Below are 20,526 nucleotides of genomic sequence, written 5' to 3'. Positions count from 1 at the left end.
ATTTCAGTGCAGCAACACAAATTTCATCCAATTTTCCATTGTTACTTAATTAAAACAGCAGGGGCTGAAACACGGGGGTTTCGCGATGCTTTAAAAAGTGCATGCTAGGTTTATTTGATAAAACAGGCCCCTTTTAATCAGCAAAAGTCAAAATAAGATATGCCACACCAATACAATGTCTAAAAAGAGTGTCCCTTCTTTGTTGTGATAATGGATCAAGGTCTTTAATACTCCTCATCCAAATATAACTATAAGAGGACAGACTTAAAAAAGCTGTAATGGTAAAAAGGTTTTTGCTTTCTCTGTACCCTCATACAATTTGGAAGTGGAACACTGAGCGTAGTGTTATAAATTTCTTTCCTTATTTATGTCTAACAGCTTTTAATAATTCCTTCAGTGGCAGATAAAACAAATGGCGTAAACTTCTCTACAAACACAGGATGTTTTGAAAAATTGCTATGAATGAAACAACCATTGTAAGTAGATGGAAAATTGCACGATAAAACATTTTTCAAAAATGTTTTAATTTAAATATAAGATATGTTGGGTGTTAACATACAACTATGTTAACTCTTTCACTGCCATTGACAAGATATCTCGTCAATTAAGAGAAAACGCTTCCCTGCCAATGACGAGATTTTCCGTCTTTCCGCAATACCGCAACTTTTTAAACCCGGAATTTTTATTGCCCTATGGCAAGCGGCTGCATGTCCGTGTCTGTTTTAAAGATCGCTCTGAATGGGATCTCTATGAAAAGTCAGTCACAAAAATGGAATTATCTCTGCTTTTTGCTCAAAATGTGGTGTTTTTGCAGAAACCTACCCATATTCAAAAGCTGATTACAAAAGAACCACTAAAGGTAGGATGAAACGTTTTTTTTTTTTTTTGAAAGCAGAGGGTCTGTTCTTTCATTTGGTATATTGTATGTTTATATATTTAAAGAAGAACATTTTCTGGAAGGCATTAAACTTTGGTGAAAATCATGAAAAACGCTGGCACTGGCTGGCAACTTTTTTTTTTAAACGCTGGCGGTGAAAGAGTTAAAGAAGAAAAATTCAAAAGCTTAGTAAGCTGCTTACAGTTTATTGACTACATTGGTAGCTGCCTTTTTAAGGACATATATTTTTCAAGGTGTAACCTACACACACAGCTGTTTCCCAAATTATAAAAAAATATAGGATGCACAAATACTAATTAAAATATTAAATTTAGCCAAAATAAAGTATCTTTGTAAAATAGGGTAATTATGCAGCCTACTCTTAAGAACAGCCTTTACGTCCGGCGTGCCACACCAGGGTTATGTCTGGATTATAATACTAGTTTTTCTAAAATAAAACACTGCCTACAATTCTTTAAAAAGCTGAATAAAGTGTTAAATAGTAGCATGCGACACTGCTGTCTCCCGACCTAATGCTACCTGGGAGTGTCATACTGCACATTTTGTAAATATAGTAGGCATCTGAATATTTCATACAGTGTGCAATCAGTATAAATACAGCAGTACACACCACATGAGCAAATTAAATAGCATGGTAGGCATAACCTTGGTTTTGGGCAGAACCACATAAATAGTTACTTGACTAAGAATCTTTATGTAACAGTACACCGCTGATTCATATGGGTGATGCAAGAGCAAGTAAGTGTTCAACAAACTATTTATTTGCCTTTTACCCACTATGCAAAATCAGTAAAGTTTCCCTTCATAAAACACTGGATTCAACTCATCAGCATCCTTCCAGAGTGTTTGAAATTGGATTGCAGAAGAATTAAAGATGCTGAATACAAACTATCAACTAAATGGTGCACAGCCTGGCATGTCATTCTGAAATGACAACCACAAGTCAAATTTATCGCATCTATTCTGCACTACATTAAGTGTGCATGTGGTTTAGTCACTCACACACTTTAAGCGCAGACTTGCTGACAGCTTTTGTATAACCACTGTCATCACATTTCTGTGTTAATCAAACTGCTGCATAATATAGGAACACCTATACAGTACACAATAATTTGTGCTGTTAATTTGGGGTGTGTAAATAATAACCACAGTTTTTAGCGAATAATTAAAATTGCATGTAAACAGGAGTAAAGAGGTTTGCTGGAGACAAGCCCTTACTGGCAATAATCACATTATTGGTGCACATGTATGCTTATTTAGTATGGATAGGCCACAGCTGGCTGGCCATTGGAATGGTGCCAAGCCAATCAAAAGCAATAAATAAACATACAGTACTGTGCAAAGGTCTTAGGCCACTATGCAACTAACTATTAGATCTGTTGTTTTTGCAATGGTAAAATGACCATGTGTTATTATTTCCCAGTCTCTTTAGTAAAACACAACCAGAAAGAAACAGGAAACTTGAATGTGGTATTAAAAACAGAATTATAAGCTAAAGGGTCAAGTATTTAGTGTAACCTCCCCTTACACTTGAGCAATAGCAGGAAACTGCAGTCTGTTTTAAACCTAAATGAAACAGATTTCTATAAACAACAAAAATAACCCATGCTTATCTTGTTGAAGAAAAGGGTTAAAAGGCATTGTGGGAATTTGTCCTCGTGAACAATGCGAGAAGAACAGATACAGGGAAGGTCTGAAGGTAAACAGAATAGAGCCAAATGTGAGACTAGTATTATAATAGTATACTTGATACAAGGAAGTATTAAATATTGTACAAAAGAACCCCCCCCCCCCAAAAAAAAGCATGGCATCAGAGAGTGATCTTTAGGGTGAACGAAGATATGCCTGAGTTCAAAAGTCCATGTTGATCTAATCTAAAGAAAACACCCTTTGAAGGAGGACCATCATAAAAACAGCTGATATGAAACAGAAAGAGATACTCACAAATCTAGATGAGTTGTCATTTCTTACGGTTTTGGCATTTCCAAAAGCTGTGGTGGGAAAACATGCCGTAAGTTGCACAGAAAAACTCAACAGAACATAGTAACTTTGATTAACATCGTCTGGTTAAAACAAATCATAAATCTGTTCAGCAACCTTTAATCAGATTTACAAAGCATAAAATGCTTTAAATACTACCAATAAAATACTTTCCACATCAATGTGAATGTGGAATTTTAACTGCAACAGGGTATGAATTTTTCATTTCATAATACTTTCAGAATAAAGAGTAAGAAGAGTAGCCTAAATAGATTTTAAAGGTGCCAAAGAATGCATTGTTACAATTTGTTACATTGTTCTCTGATAAGTACGTAGACATTTTTACATGTCCATTTACAACCCTAGGATGTGTCCCCAAAGTGAAATTGTCTATTATTACCTAATTTGAATAATAATCTTGAGCTCTGCTCTGATTGGTTGTTTCTCAGAGCAGCTCCTTCAGTATCTCTATGTGTATGTAAACGGACCTTATGTTTAAGCCTGTATCAGACAAAGATACAGATTTTGAGGAATAATCAATTGTTTGGAGATTGTTAAAGGACAAGTTCGGTATTTTACACATAAAGCCCTGTTTTCAGATTGTTTATGATGAAATAGAATGGTTTTGACTGAAATTTCGACATATGATGCTGTAGCGAGAATTTTGGGGTGTTTCTTGTATCACCTCCCACCTCTAGAATGGGTTTATAGGTGCACAGGAACAATCCTTCCTTAAATGCATTAAACTTTAGTTTACAAAGACGTGAAACTCACCGAGTGGTCAGGGGTGTTCACTGATATGCTCACACAAAAATTGCTGCAAAAGATGCTTTCCAACAGGTTTTATCTTAGTTTTGTCCAACTCCATTGACTTGTATTAGATGTGCTGTGAGGTACGGTATTACTCCTCGCCGGGACTTTTTTTGTAATCTTGCTATTGGCAAAAGCGGATTATAGCCACCAACTGGACAGGAGTGTCTATTATTCAAGCTCTCCGCCGAAGAATATACGGGTGTTGGAAAGCATCTTTTGCAGCGATTTTTGTGTGAGCATATCCGTGAACACCCCTGACCACTCGGTGAGTTTCACGTCTTTGTAAACGAAAGTTTAATGCATTTTAGGAAGGATTGTGCCAGTGCACCTATACTGTCATTGTAGAGGTGGGAGGTGAAACAACAAACACACGAAAATTCTCAGGGCAGCTGCATATGTCAAAATTTCAATCAAAACCGTTTTATTTCATCACAAACAATCTGAAAACAGGACACAATCGGGTTTGACGTTCACGATATGTCATTACCATGTACAGATTCATTTTATTATTATTCATCTATTCATCTATGCCTAGTTTTACATTCTACGGCATATTTAAATGTACAATCAGGGAGTTCTAGTGGTGAGACAGGGAATGGCAACCAATTGTCTTTGTCCAAAGGTCACCCGTCCTTTTCAAAGGTATAGTAAAGCTATGGCCACTAATAGAAAAACATGTCATCGTTTAAGACAACGTAGGGATAAACGTGTTCTACTCTATAAACATGATGACGACATCCATGTAAGGGGACCCGCGGTGTATGTAGATCAAATTGGCTCATTCTGAGGTAATAAAAACATATCTGTTCATTATGTAAGGTTATGTCTATTATATTTCATTTTTCTCAACAGATTCTCCTAAATTGTACAAATTGCACCTTTAAGACAAAAAAGTCTCAATCAAAAAGAAGCTAAACCATCATTTACACTGGTGCAGCGGGACTCAAAAGGTCTGTAAAATAAAGTCATGGTTGTGGTTTTCTTTTGGACGGGTAATAACATGGTTTTATTTGATTTGAAACTAGCTAGTAACATGGATGAAGTATTTAGTAATTTAAGTATTTTAGTATGTAGTATTAATGTACAGGCTGTGTCGTGTTTTGGAGGAGGTGTGGCTTTGGACATTGCTCTGAACGGAGGGTGGGATCACATGCTTTCAAATCATTACTCTTTTTATAAACATTCATTTTGTGTGTTTTTTGTTTAAAGTGTGATTTTTAAAATAGACTATTTAATTGTGTGATATTTCAAATCTCTTTTTAAAAGTTTAAAAGAATGTGCAGAATATTGCTTTATTTATTGGTGGGCGGGCTGTAAGGGGGCGCAGAAGGGGGTGGAGTTCGCCCAGGGCATTATACAAGCTAGAACTGCCACTGTGAGGAAACTTTGGATATTAAAACTGCTCTGTTACATTTCGTTTGACAAGCATTTATTCGTCTTTTCTATAAAATGTTAACAACAAAGTATTAGAATAGGAGTTTGCTGCAACTAATAACAAGCATAGTCTGTCAACGGTCTATTGGTATAAAGATCATGGAGCGGGAAATGTGCAGAACCCCTGGTGTGGGGGTTGCTAGTTGCTACTTTCCGCAGCTAAACTTTCACAGATGTGCGACTTCACTCTGCTCAGGGCTCTACTGCCAATTACTGGGCATTCTTGCTCCATCTCATTGCTTATGGACATTTCCTGTTAATGGCCCCATTTTGAAGAAAAAAAAGGTACCTTCTGACACATTAGCTGAGAGTAGGGTGCGAATATGGGAAAATACATACAATGTTGGTCCTCAAAAACCATATGCCCTCAAATTTAATCTTAAAAAAGTCTGCCCCATTTTCCTGTTAACTTTATAGTGACACAAAGCTTCAGGTTATGACATAACATTTTATAAAGATGTGAAATGTAATACAGAAGAACAACAGATTTTGTTCTCAGGGTTTAACCACTCACCCTCAAGCACAGGATTGGACTGAAGCAGCTGCTCCTTCACTTTGTTCACTTCCTGTCCTTTCCCACATACTGCTGCCACATATGACATCACAAACTTGCTGGCCTCTGAAACACAGAGAACAAAGGAGGTCAAAAGTCGCCTTCTCTTAGACAAGACCTCACCTCAAAATCCCCTTTACATCATCTTTGCCCATACTACAGGGAGTAAACGCCTTTTCTATCCCACCCTAAAACTCCCCAAATTCTTTTCAAAGCCAACTGCAGAAGCTAGACTAAATTCAATAATAAAAGCAATTCACCAATTCACAAGAAACTTGTACAGTATAATAAATACTCACAATATATTTACTGGGATTTTTTAGACAATATAGCAATACATATACAATAAGAGTTTTGGCCATATATCGATCAAGATAGGGATAAATTGATCCAACGTTAAAAATTACACCTAGTCTCTATATGAAGAGCTCAGATGCATAAGCAGCTACAGTAAACGCCACCTCTGTCAAAAATTAGATAATGATATTAACCAAATGCTGTCTGCGTGTATTATACCTTCATCAAATAGTTTTGCTTTAAATCTGCTTGATCCCAGTGTAACACCATTCAGAAATATTGCATTGTTGGGTTAACTGCAATGATGATTTAGTAGCAAAGTCCTCTAAGTGCACGAAAGATTAATTGGGTAAATGATGGCGAGCCTACGTTGAGGTGCAAGAGCTTTTCACAGATATATTAGTATATTAACTCTTTCACCGCCATTGACGAGATATCTCGTCAATTAAGAGAAAACGCTTCCCCAACAATGACGAGATTTTCCGTCTTTCTGCAATACCGCAACTTATTCAACACGGAAGTAGCGCCTCACGTGAAAGAGAAAGAACTCCGTGTATGTTTTAAAGATCGCTCTGCATCTGATCTCTATCAAAAGTCCTTCACAAAAATTGAATTATCTCAGCTTTTTGCTCAAAATTGGGTGTTTTTGAAGAAACCTACCCATGTTTGAGAGGTGATTATAAGAGAACTAATGAAGGTAGGATAAAACGGGTTTTTTTGTTTGAAAGCAGAGGGTCTGTTCTTTCATCTGATATATTGTTTGTTTATATATTTAAAGAAGAACATTTTCTGGAAGGCATTAAACTTTTGTGAAAATCTTGAAAAATGTTGGCGCTGGCTGGCAACTCTTTTTAAAATGCTGGCGGGGAAAGAGTTAACCAAATGATTGAGATTTTTTTCTTTAATAAAGCACACTGAAAAGAGACTGGAGATTTTTTTAGTAGTGGAGATTTTTGCATGTACTTAGAGGGTTTTGCAGATAAAGACAAGTTAGTGTAATACAAATAAAATGCCTTAAGTGAGATGTCAAAATAAGGGATTTTATTCACTTACTAATAAACTTTTCATTGCCATTAAAGTAAAATTACTGAACCTAAACATAAAAGCCTTATACAAATGTCAATTTACAAGAAATCATGTCAGATGCACTTAGAGGGTTTTGCCTCTGAACTCTTCATAAGCAACTCACCTAATACTTGACAGTATATACCATAAGAGTTTTTCATTTTAGTTGTCATGGCCTTTTTATATTTATTTTAGACTCTCACTTAAAAAAACTTCACATTTGAAAAACAAATAGTAAGTGCAGTGACATCTCATCTTGGAATTTTTAAATTCATAAGGAGTCAATTAACTACAGACCCTTTTAGTGGCACTGTCACGATTACGTCACCATGCTAGCTGGAGGCAAAACAAAAGAAAAACTGGAGAAGGACAATACAAACCAGCATAGTCGGCTAGACAAGGAACACAAATATCATCTTGTTCTGTAAGTACAGGCTCCAACTTGTAATTTTATCGTATACCTGCTGAAAGATAATCTTGATTGTTTGGAAAACCTTTTTTTTTACATTTGACATTATTTTGAGCCTCTCTTCTTCTGTTACTTTTGGATTCCTGCTCTGATTGGTCAAGCTGGCCCAGTGATTCAGTCACTAGCTTAGAGCATGTATGGGGAAAAGGTGCTCGGCTAGTTCAACAGGTGGAACGATAATCACGTAGATTTACCAGCAAGTATAATTTTAACACGCAGGTTGAGCTTAGCTAAATCAACAGAGGACAGTCACGCTTGATTGTGAAAGCTGTGCAGTGTGTGTGAACCTCACCAGATTGTTTACCAGTTTAAATACTGCTGAATGCAGCTTCGGGTGACACAGGATCGGGTTGCACAAGCACAACTTGAATGAGATGTTTAAGAGCAATGCATTCATTTTGTAATTGTCTTCTTTATCGACAGAACTATGAGCGGCGAACAGGGATTTGTTAAATAAGTGAAATGTGTAAGCCCTCAGCTAATACATAAACATTAGTGGAGGTAACTTAAGGACTATAACTAAGCCATTCAATGTTGTCCAAGAAAAGTGATAACTTGCTTTAACATTGGCTTTGGGATTTGTAACTTTGCAGATTGTTTGCATTTACAAACACAAATATACACAGTAAAGGAAAGGTACACTCTAAAAATTGTGGGGTTATTTTTTACCCATAATGGGTTAATATTGGACAGAACACACTACTGGGCTAAAATTGACCCAATGCTGGGTTGTTTTAACCCAACTGCTGGGTAACTAGACCCCATGGTTACATAACAACAACAACCCCAACAATGGGTCATTTAACCCAGCATGAGGTAATTTTTAACCCAGCATGTGTTCTGTCCAATATTAACCCATTATGGGTCAAAACTAACCGAGCCATTTTTAGATTTTTAAAATTGGAAAAGCATAATAAGTGATCAGTTTAAGGGTGTTTCAGACCTGTAGATCGATTGCTTTGTTCTGAAACTGGGGGTTAAATGGCTACAATGTTGCAATTTCACATTGGTTCGCATTCACAAGACAATATTTCCAAAGGAACCACACTTTGTTAATATAAGTCACATGCAAGAAAACTCTTCTTTAATTGGTCAGAGTGCATCCGTTTATTTTCCGTAAATCCACTCAAAGTTGTCCATTAGGATTGACGGACAGCAGCTTTGCGGCATTACTATGTGGCTTTTTTGATAACTGCGGTTATATTACTTCATTATTGTGAGCATGAATCAAAACTTAGGCGAGACAACATTATTATCATGTACCTATGTACCTACTACGGACATTTTTTTAAGGAACAGGTGCACTTTGGTTTTAAATGGTGTTGATGTGCTCACCAGAATGTCAACAAAGATCTATTAGGTATGTTTATGGTTAAAGAAGCAATAAGATCCAGTGGGTTGGACTGCTTCACACTTGTACGTTTACATGCAACCAAATAATCCGTTTGTAATCGTATTGATGGCTCAATCGTATTGAAAAGCCTTCATGTAAACACCTTAATCAATACGCTTGAAGATGATCGGATGCAAATTTGGATCGTATTGAAGTGGGTGGTGTACTCCGATCCGCAGGAGAAAAGTACGCATGTAAACGCGTGAATCATAGTATTTTCCCAATCGGATGCAAAAATCCATTGTGCAGATGCGCAGAACATTTGTGCTCAAGTTCACATTTGTGCTTATATCACATGATTCTCGTCACAGAAACACGCAATAGCAAAGCAGTGCCATTATTAAAGGACAAGTTCGGTATTTTAGACTTAAAGCCCTGTTTTCAGATTGTTTATGGTCAAATAGAATGGTTTTGACTGAAATTTCGACATTTTCGGCTGCCCTGAGAATTTTCGCGTGTTTGTGTTTCAGCTCAGACCTCTACAATGGGTTTAATGGTGCACTGGAACAATCCTTCCTAAAATGCATTAAACTTTCGTTTACAAAGACGTGAAACTCACGGAGTGGTCAGGGGTGTTCACTGGTATGCTTACACAAAAATCGCTCCAAAAGACGCATTCCAACAGGTTTTATCGTAGTTTTTACCAACTCCATTGACTGTATTAGACGTCCTGTGAGGTACGGTATTACTCCGCGCCGGGAACTTTGTTTCTATTCTTGCAATTGGCAAAGGCGGATTATCGCCACCACCTGGGCTGGAGTGTCTATTATTCAAGCTCTAAGCGGAAGAATGTACGGGTGTGAGGCGTTTGGGGAAATAGGTCCACAAGTTAACAACGAATGCTAAAACAGCTGTTGGAAAGCATCTTTTGCAGCGATTTTTGTGTGAGCATATCAGTGAACACCCCTGACCACTCTGTGAGTTTCACGTCTTTGTAAACGAAAGTTTAATGCATTTTAGGAAGGATTGTTCCAGTGCACCATTAAACCCATTGTAGAGGTCTGAGCTGAAACACAAACACGCGAAAATTCTCAGGGCAGCCGAAAATGTCGAAATTTCAGTCAAAACCATTCTATTTCATCATAAACAATCTGAAAACAGGGCTTTAAGTCTAAAATACCGAACTTGTCCTTTAAGGAAATGTTACTGGGGTCACGCATTGTACATTCTGCCGCGTTTATGTGTACTTTTAAAACATTAGGCTACTTTAAGCAATAAAATAGCATTGTGCCTTTTGTGAAGTGTGTTTTCATCACCTATATCTGAAAACTTCTTAAGAACAACTCCAACTCCGTTTTGACTTAAATCCAGAGATAAAGCATGAACTCGACGAGAGATGCTGTCCACAGCGAGGCATTGCCAAGTCCTCTGCTTTTTTTCAAGCTACTGTTTAAACGGTTTCCACCAGTTGTTTGTTTTCTGCGGGTTAAAGATTAAAGTATTTTGTTCATTAGTTATTGTTATTTGGGCTGTGAACAGTCATTGGGATGCTTTTGGGCTAGCTTTAAATGTCCATTGGGATGGTTCTGAAATGCGAATCTGGCAGCCCTGGCTGTGCGCTTATGCAGACATTCGGATTCTATAGAATGCATCTTTAACCTTCAAAGTCGTAATCTTCAATCGTATTAAATTCAATCGGATTGACAAAATTTTGTGCATCTAAACATAGCCAGTTATACTGAACCGCTCCAGAGTTCATTTGCAATTGGGCCATTCAGGCGGTGTCGGATCAGATATTTTGGTGCAGATCCGAGTGTGATTGCCGTGTTCACATATGCCTAAACGAACCAACCAAGGGAGAAACGCACCAGGTTTCAACACAAAGGCTTAGATCTGAAAACACCCCAAGACTAAACTAAAGATTATTTTCAACTTAAATTATTGCCTAAACACATTTATGCCCCAAAAGTTAGCTTGTTCGGAAAGATTGTGTGTGTTTAATTTTGTCCAACTTTTACAATATATGTGAACAGACTAATGCTAATATTAACTTTTTCTGTCTCCATGTCTCATCCATGTGTTCCTCAAAACACCTCAGAATGACACAAATGTTCACCTCAACTCAGATTCAGCCAGATGCTCATCCTTGTGCCACATTTCCTATAACTATAACCTGGGTCAACCAGAACCGATGAAAATAATATGGGCCACATACAAGCTTGAATAAACTTTTCATAAGCATCTGCCTGCTTAACTGTCTGGTTACCTTCATTCATGCGGTGTAAGACATTTGCTTCTCATTAAAAATGGATGGGGAAAACTTTAACTGAGACATGATCACTTAAATGCACCATGAACCTCAATTACAGACTGGCAAAATTTGCCATTGTTAACACAAAGAAAGGTTATTGTGTGGTCTCAAGGGGGGAATGTGAGATGGTCTCCATATGTAAACATTTGAGAGCCAAATGGTATCAAAAGTCATTAATGACTGACTCATAAATTATTAGTTATGAGGTGCGTCTGGTACTCATTTATAGATATTGATGCATTCTCAACACCAGATGAATAATCTGACACAAGCTTACAAATTTACACCACATACAGTTTCAAACACAAAAGGTTGCACGCTCACCTAAATAGAAAATTACATTATTTGTTTTTACATTAAGTACTTTTTTTTACAAAATGCATAAAAAGCATGAGCGTATTGAATCAGATGGTAGCACTTCACAAAGGTTTGATACCAATAAAGTCAATTAAAGTTAATTTAGAATACAATACAAATAAAACTGATATACAACAAATAAATACATTATTCTGATGACAGATCTGCTCAAGTAATATTATTATTATTATTTTTATTATATTATTATTAATATTATTATTATTTTTAATATCAACATAAACAAGCTATTTTATTGACAATATTTAACTTTAATAAAAATAATGCACCTAATTTAAGATGTTCAGCAGTGGTCTCACCTGTTTTTCCTGACCCACTCTCTCCTGTGATGAGAATGCACTGGTCTTTATCTTGATCACGCAATGACCGATAGGCCTCATCTGCCAGAGCATAACTGAGAAGAAAACAAAACAAAGAATATTCAGGCTTTAAAATACCATTTCAGTGTTTAACATTATTTAACATCCAAACATTTCCATAGATTTGCTGTATAGTCAAGTTTAATAAGGTCCACAAAACCCCCCCTCCTTTCTGGCATCTCCTCCTGCATGGCTGCGTAAAAGAAGTAGATGAAAAAGATGCCAACGCATTAGGCTCAAGCTCTTCCTATTTAAAATAAGGAGTTGAACCGCTAAACAAACGCTTTTCGATCTGGTGTCCAGCATACCCTGTTTGTTGTTTGCATTTACAGCTCATGGTGTGCATCAAAGTCGCCAAAGTCTGTGCATATAAGGATGGCCTTGATCAATATGAGTTCACTTGTAAACAAAACTACTAAAAATCCCAAGAAAGCAGACAAAAACCTAAATTTGTGAAAGTGGTGATGTCATGCGTATTACGTGTTCAGTCAATGGGCATGCGCGAGTAGCAGCAGTATAAAATGTAATGTTTGTAGTATAAAAGAGAATTGCAGACTGTCAAAGTAGACTGTAGGCATGAACCCATCATTGTCTATGACTGACCATTTCCTAGGTGAGTGATTAGCTAAATAAACTTGACAAAAAACAAGACTCCGTGCTAATCTCGAAATTTTATTCCAGCTCCCATTTCCTCTCAGTCTCAACTCTTCTATAATCATTACTCAGGAATTTTCCAAAACTACCGCTAATAATAGGTCTTACTGGGAGGGAAATGTTGCATGTACTGTAGTTTTCCTCCTCTACAATATATAAAAGTCGGGTTGCATATCCAGCCCAAGGGCAGGGAACTGTATACAGTATGTATACACAGAGTATGGCAAATGCTAAGGAAAAACAGGTGTTCAAAACTATTTCCAATGAGTTGAAAAGTTATTGTAAAATCTCTATAATGGCTGTAATACTTTATTAAAGGGGACAGAGAATAAAAAAAAAAACTTTACCTTGTCTTTGTTGAATAATGGTAGTCTACCCGCATTCACGAACATACAAAAAGTTCTAGACATGCTAAACATCTCAGTCTCATAGAAATTCCTCTTTTAGAAATGTCAGCCAGAAAACGGCCCAATCTGAAAAACTGATTCTTATGACATCACAGGCATCTCCCTGCCCCTCCACTTTAAAATAATTGGCTACATTTTTTGAGTGGCAGCAAAGTCAGCCAATCAGTAATGAGATTGCAAGTTAAGCCAGTAGGGGGAGCCAAATAGGTGCAAAACCACTTGTTTAAAATCCCCCACCCTAATAGAGCTATCTGAGAGAGGTTTATAGGAAGCTTCTAAGGCATTACAGACCCAAACAAAAAAAGATTTGTCTACGTCACATCGCAGAACAAGGATAAATACCCCGTTCAATCATTCTATGTCACCTTTAATGGTCTAAAATAAGTTAAAGACATTTTATGACTTATTCAACACAAAATTAAACCAGTGTAAATTATCAATAAGTGACAAATATCCATGTTGGCAACATTATAGAGCATTATATGCACTGGGAGGGCAGTTGGATAAGATTAAAACAATTGTCTGAAAATCATTTAAATACTAAGTATTCTAAAAATCCAACCGTAGAACAGACAGACAACTCTTGAAAGGAACAGATGTATATTTGGAAGTATAACCGAGTTGGGATGGCAGCCTTTCGCTCCACAAACTGTACTAAGAATTGAACCTAAAAATATGGAGGCCATCTGATGGAGGTTTGGGCGCTGAGTCAGATCAAGAGCAAATAAAAAAGCAGATGGAAGAGGACACATGCATTAACAGACATTCAGAAATGTGCAAAGCCTAGATCACGGTACATTTACATTGGGCAAAAGCGTTAACGCTTCTCATTTACTTTTAATGGGTGATGTCATCCGTTGCCGAACTGAACTGTAGACCATTCAACGTCGCATCACTGGCGTTGCTCGCAGCAGAAGTTTAGAAGTTGAACATTTGTCAACTTTTAAATCACCAACATGTGTGTCAGCCAATCAGATCTCATTATGCAATACCTAATTATGTGAGCCAGCCAATTACGTTTATGCAAGACCGGAGCATGTGTTGCGGCTGCTGTGATTGGCTGTCGGCCACACTTCAGACAAGCCTTCGGTCAAGCGTTAACGCTTTCGCCCCGTGTGAATGTATCGTAACTGCTCAACATGACCTGAACAAAAGAGAAGTAAAATAAAAATCACACAAACCCTGACAGGAGGACCCATAAAAGAAAATTTGTCATATTGGCAGTTCTGGTCCAAATGATACTTTCGGCTAACCCAACATATAACCAGGAAATCTCTTAAAGTAGTTTAGAGTACATGGAGAACTTGCATCTCAATATGAAAAGACCCTTTAGGGCATCCACGCAAAGACAGCATTGATTCCATAAAGAGCAACAAAAACACAAATCGCTCTTACACCTTTAAGGGGAGGATTTGCTTGTGTGGCATTTGTCCAACTTTGAGCTAAACTGAGTTGAGGTTTGCATTCAAAGGAGATTGAATCATTACATGTTTTTTAAACTGTCTTCTGAACATGTCTGCAGCCACACCACATGGAGAGACAGAGGAAATTGACAGTAAAATTAAAAACATCTGCAGTGAAACAGCTTAGTGCAATCATTTTAAGATTATGACAGAGACCAATTGGTTCAGAGTACTCAAAAGTGGAAGCCATTTCTACAGTATCCATGAATCACTCTATGATTACATCTCATTAAAGCTTGTATCAGTCAAAGCACCAATGGGAACATCAAAGCAGGCAGCCCATGAGCTGTCCGCCTTAGGCAGCTATATCTGACCAACTGAACGAGAGGTTTACTATGAATGAAAGAGGGAGGTCCATGGGCATACAGTACATGTAGCCTACAGGAGAACTTACTTTCTCATCCTGCACTTTTATTTATTGAACTGTAATTATTGTTTGGCTTAAGTAAGTAGCGCAGCCAGAATGTAAGGCACGTGGTAGAAAATTGTGTTTCATGACAAGAAGGAATCCTCTATAAAAGGGAAACCAACTGATTGTGAGGACACAAACACAAAAATCCAGTCTTATACAAATGGTTACCAACCGTCCCGTATTTTGAGCCTAATCTATTTGTCCGGTACAGGACCTTCCGCGTCCGGTTGTTTGACTGCTATGCTGATCTAACCAGTGACTGATACAAAAGGCTTGATCGCTTGTACGATTTCATGTTTGCTTTTTTATATAGTGGGTTGTTTTGCTGTTTATGCATGTGTAAGATCTGCATAGTAACAAAGTTCGGTCTCAATTTTGAAGAGATCGAAATGCAAACACTGACCACCATAATGGTGGTTTGTTAAACTCAGTTGTGCTCTTAATTATTATTTTCTCTCTCTCTCTCTCTCTCTCTCTCTCCCTCTCTCTCTGCCCTTAATGGCAGTGCCGTGATTGGATAGTTGCAGATTAAGGGTTGGTACTATTACAATAATAAGATCCCCTTCTGACATCACAAGGGGAGCCAAATTTCAATGACCTATTTTTTCACATACTTGCAGAGAATGGTTTACCAAAACAAAGTTACTGGGTTGATCTTTTACACCTTTTCTAGGTCGGTAGAAGCACTGGGGACCCAATTATAGCACTCAAACATGGAAAAAGTCAGATTTTTGTGATACGTCCCCTTTAAACACCTCAATCTGAAATTGAAAGGAAATTCTCGCAAATCTGATTCACAGTCTGAAACGTTAAGTGTGTTAGTATTTAATGTTGACTCTACTAGACAAAATGTGGATTAGAGCTTACAGAATCTAAGTTTTAGTTTATCACACATAACATTAACATGAACTTTTTAACCCTTAGTGTGGCAGTCATAAGTGTTTTGTTTTAAACAGATATTAAAGGTAAAGGTTCAATAAGGACTGTGTTAAAAGTAACACAGTAAATTAACAAACTATAAATAAACCTACTGTATGTTGCCAAGGCATAAGATATATAAATTAATATTTAATTAAGAGATAAGCTATCATTTTGACAAATGGCTTAAATAAACTGTATATACAAAACCATATCCACGCTGTTGCGGCATGCCGTCTCTTGTCCCGTATTTCAGAGTGAGAAAGTTGGCAACCCTATTTATACAGAAGAGATTTAACATATGGAGTTCCTCTGCACTATTACAGATACAAATTCATGATATTAAAAAGGGATGAAAAACATAAGAAACGTAAAGATTCTGGTTCTGCTTCCATTATCAAATCTTATGCTTTGAGATAGCAACTCGTAAAACTTTATACGAAACAATAATAAATGTTTTATTGCACAAATGAAGTTGTTCATTTTCAATTAATTTAATATGGTCATATGCATGTACTGTCAGATGAATGCAGATGTTCAAAAACATTGAGGGCCAAATGTCGCTGGGGTCCAGTTCTGCACATTGAACACTCAAAAGCAGCTTTTTATTCCCAGTCCTACTTTTAAACCTGAACTCCTTTAAAAAGATGTAAGAAGGGCGATTTTCCATTTGATGAGTGTTTTAGTAGAAAATGTACTAGCAGATGTTTTACATTAGCATAAACAATACAGTGTGAGATATCTACTATTGGGATTCCCCTTCATTTAGCCCCTCACAGACACACACACACACACACACACACACACACACACACACACACACACACACACACACACACACACACACACACACACACACACACACACACACACACACACACACACACACACACACACACACACACACACAGGAAGTCGAACACAAGAGCAGGACACTATGTTTTTATTCACTGAAAAACGGATGCTTTTACTGTTTCCCTTTGTCTGTACTGACTCAGCTCCCCTGACGTCTCCGCTCGTATGTTCTGTCCTATAATAAGAAAAATACAGATCCACATATAGAATCTGTTCACAACCTACTAAACTCCTCACATAGACAGACAGACACTTTATTGATCCCATTTAGGAAACGGAGGTGCAGTTAGTAGTATAGTCTTAGCAGCAGTATAATACAGTACCCAAAGTGCACAGTATAATAATAGTCTCCAGCACAATAGTCTCTGGAGTTATGTTTTCCTGCTTGTTGTACAGTGATCGTGGATTCAGATGGAAAAGACAATGGACCACGGATGGCTTTAGGGAAGTTAAAATGTAAGTTCCTCCAGCCAGGTGGACACACATTCTTCAGCTGCTTATAAACAGTGTGACTGATTCTACATACACATGGGAAAGCTATTATATCACCCCAGAAGTAAACAGCAGAAGGATGTGATGCTGTAGAATAAGACAATGTAAGACTTCTACCCATGTTATCCAAGTAAAAGTCTCCAGTTAAACTATATATTTAAAAACTTTAACAAAATTTAGCTGTGAATCATCCCTTTTATCCACCTAGTATGATGTTGCCTGATCCCTGACAAGCTGGGCCATCATTTTTTCATCGTAGGGTGGTTGTGTTCACACACTGCCAACCCACATTATGTCCAAACACCTTGTAAAAGTGGATTTTGTATAAAAGGTGCCCTTAACTCTTTCACCGCCATTGACGAGATATCTCGTCAATTAAGAGAAAACGCTTCCCCGCCAATGACGAGATTTTCCGTCTTTCCGCAATACCGCTATTATCCACCAGGTGGATAAAAAGTTCTGCAACTTTTTAAACCCGGCAGTATTGCCCTATGGCAAGCGGCTGCATGTCCGTGTCTGTTTTAAAGATCGCTCTGAAAGGGATCTCTATGAAAAGTCCGTCACAAAAATGGAATTATCTCTGCTTTTTGCTCAAAATGTGGTGTTTTTGCAGAAACCTACCCATATTCAAAAGCTGATTGCAAAAGAACCACTGAAGGTAGGATGAAACGGGTTTTTTTGTTTGAAAGCAGAGGGTCTGTTCTTTCATTTGGTATATTGTATGTTTATATATTTAAAGAAGAACATTTTCTGGAAGGCATTAAACTTTGGTGAAAATCATGAAAAACGCTGGCGCTGGCTGGCAACTTTTTTAAAAAACGCTGGCGGTGAAAGAGTTAAAGAAGATGCAGAAATGGGTGCATTAAAGATTTGAGCAACTTTGATAAGAGACAAATTGTTATGGCAAGGTGGCAAGGCTTATTGATGCACAAGGTCTATGGAGGCTATCCTATCTGGTCCAAGCCAACAGAACGTCTACAGTTTGGGGTGAACACACATTGCATAACAATATGCTGTGCAGCCACAGACCAACATGAGTGCCTATGATGACCACGTCAACTGGTCTGATAAGTCATGAACATGTGACGGACATGAACGAGAATAGTTCTGCTGGTAAAACCTGGGTAAGGCCATTTATGTGAAAGTACATTTGACACGTTACCCACCTTAACAATGTGGCAGACCAGGTACACCCCTTTGTGACAAAGGTGGTTCCTGATTGACTTGGTCTGTTTTAGCAGAATAATATACCCTGCCACACTGCACACAATGTTTAGGAATGGAGAAACAGGATAAGTTCAAGGTGTGGCCCTGGCCTCCAAATTGCTGAACATCTGTGGGATGTGCTGGAACAACAAGTTTGATCTACAGTACAGGCCCTGAATAAACTTCAGCTATCATCTCGGTGCCAGATACTACTGGACACCTTCAGGGGCCTTAAAGAGTCCATGCCTTGGCAGATCAGTGTTGTTTTTGCAGCACACGGAGGACCAATAGCATATTAGGCAGGTCATAATGTTTTAGCCCATCAGTTTACATTTTAAATACAACATAACTATTATTCGCAAAAAAAGACGGCGGTTCCTGGAAACCAGGTATTAAAAATAGTTTCTCAGAATATGGGGGAATTCCCCTTTTAGGTTACTCATACAGGGGAATTTATTAACTTTGGGGAATAGTAGTAGAAGTATAGAAGTTAAGAACTGTGTGTTTTAAGGTTTTATAGTTTTATAAAGAACAGTGCCTTCAAATTTTTCAGCCATGTTTTGGACTATACATTACAATCCTTCTCTTAGCCAACTTGTTTCTGAGCACAATGTTATGCAGTCGTGTACTGATATTTATTTTGTTGCTTTGGAAGATTCTCACAGAAACGTTCCATTCATAACTCCTTAAAAATTAGGTAAGTCAATGCTCACCATAAGAATTAAATATGAGCAGTTTATGTACACATAATGTTTCAAGATGGAAATATATCATATTTAAAGAAATACGAAAGATAAAATGTATATTAAAATAATCAGATTGTATTTTGCATGAGCAGCAGTTATAAGTTGTTGTCACAACTTATAAAATATAGTTGAGAAAAGTCAACTTAATTTTCTAAGTTATAACAACTCACCTGGAGTTATTAATGGATTGATTAATAAAGCAAGCACTGCATTTAAAATTGTATTTATATATATAAAAATTGCTCATAAGTATAAGTCTGACACAGTAGTCCAATTTAAGAAATACGTGAAAACTACTTATAAAATCTAAATAAATCAAATTAAAAAATATAGCCAAATACAGCCTAAATATAGCTAATGTCCTATTAAACAGGCTTGTGGCATATTTTATTTAGATGCACAGGAAAGAAGAAACAGTCTCTGTATAAAATATTTTTTAAATATGAGCTGCAAAATCTCCCAGGCCCAGCAGAAATCTTGGATGTTCTGGTGCCCCACAGAGTGAACATCCTCTTTCATTCATTCATCATCTCTCTAGGGAGACATAACGCTTTAAATTATGCTTAAAATTATACTTTCAAATAGACCACAGCCAAACTAGAAATAGCATTCTCTAATGCAAACTTTGCCAGTGACCCCTTAGAAGAAAGCTAAAATTTTGAAGGACCCCCTTAACAGTTAACCTACACTCACCGGCCACTTTATTAGGTACACCTTACTAGTACCGGGTTGGACCCCTTTTGCCTTCAGAACTGCCTTAATCCTTCTTGGCACAGATTCAACAAGGTACTGGAAACATTCCTCAGAGATTTTGGTCCATATTGACATGATAATATCACGCAGTTGCTGCAGATTTGTCGGCTGCACATCCAGGGCACGAAGCTCCCATTCCACCACATCCCAAAGATGCTCCATTGGGTTGAGATCTGGTGACTGTGGGGGCCATATTAGTACAGTGAACTCATTGTCATGTTCAAGAAACCAGTCTGAGATGATTTATCCTGCTGGAAGTAGCCATCAGAGGATGGGTACACTCACTGTGGTCATAAAGGGATGAACATGGTCAGAAACAATACACGATGCTCAATTGGTACTAATGGGCCCAAAGTGTGCCAAGAAAATATCCCCCACACCATTACATCACCACCACCAGCCTGAACCGTTGACACAAGGCAGGATGGATCCATGCTTTCATGTTGTTGACGCCAAATTCTGACTCTACCATCTGAATGTCGCAGCAGAAATCGATACTCATCAGACCAGGCAACGTTTTTCCAATCTTCCACGGTCTAATTTTGGTGATTCTGTGTGAATTGTAGCCTTACTTTCCTGTTCTTTGCTGTCAGGAGTGGCACCCGATGTGGTCTTCTGCTGCTGTAGCCCATCCGCCTCAAGGTTGGACGTGTTGTGCGTTCAGAGATGCTCTTCTGTATATCTCGGTTGTAACGAATGGTTATTTGAGTTACTGTTGCCTTTCTATCAGCTC

At 37.7% G+C, this 20,526-nt stretch overlaps 1 protein-coding gene and 1 long non-coding RNA gene across 6 annotated transcripts in view; one reads left to right on the top strand and one right to left on the bottom strand.

Annotated features, from left to right (window-relative positions):
* Positions 1–20,526, top strand: part of LOC135782653 (uncharacterized) — a 237,809-nt gene that overhangs the window by 86,805 nt on the left and 130,478 nt on the right. The window lies entirely within an intron of this gene.
* Positions 1–20,526, bottom strand: part of myo1b (myosin IB) — a 114,240-nt gene that overhangs the window by 56,442 nt on the left and 37,272 nt on the right. For all 5 annotated transcript variants that reach the window (XM_065293074.2, XM_065293075.2, XM_065293076.2 and 2 more), the window contains exons 4-6: positions 11,828–11,922; positions 5,640–5,744; positions 2,843–2,889 (exon numbers count right to left, since the gene is read on the bottom strand). In XM_065293074.2, coding sequence (XP_065149146.1) covers positions 2,843–2,889; positions 5,640–5,744; positions 11,828–11,922 — 247 coding nt within the window. The remainder of the gene's footprint in view (positions 1–2,842; positions 2,890–5,639; positions 5,745–11,827; positions 11,923–20,526) is intronic.

Source organism: Paramisgurnus dabryanus, chromosome 15 (genome assembly GCF_030506205.2).
Source record: "Paramisgurnus dabryanus chromosome 15, PD_genome_1.1, whole genome shotgun sequence".
Lineage (NCBI taxonomy): Eukaryota > Metazoa > Chordata > Actinopteri > Cypriniformes > Cobitidae > Paramisgurnus > Paramisgurnus dabryanus.
The sequence above is the reverse complement of the archived record's forward strand: the minus strand, read 5'-3'. Positions and strand labels throughout refer to the sequence as shown.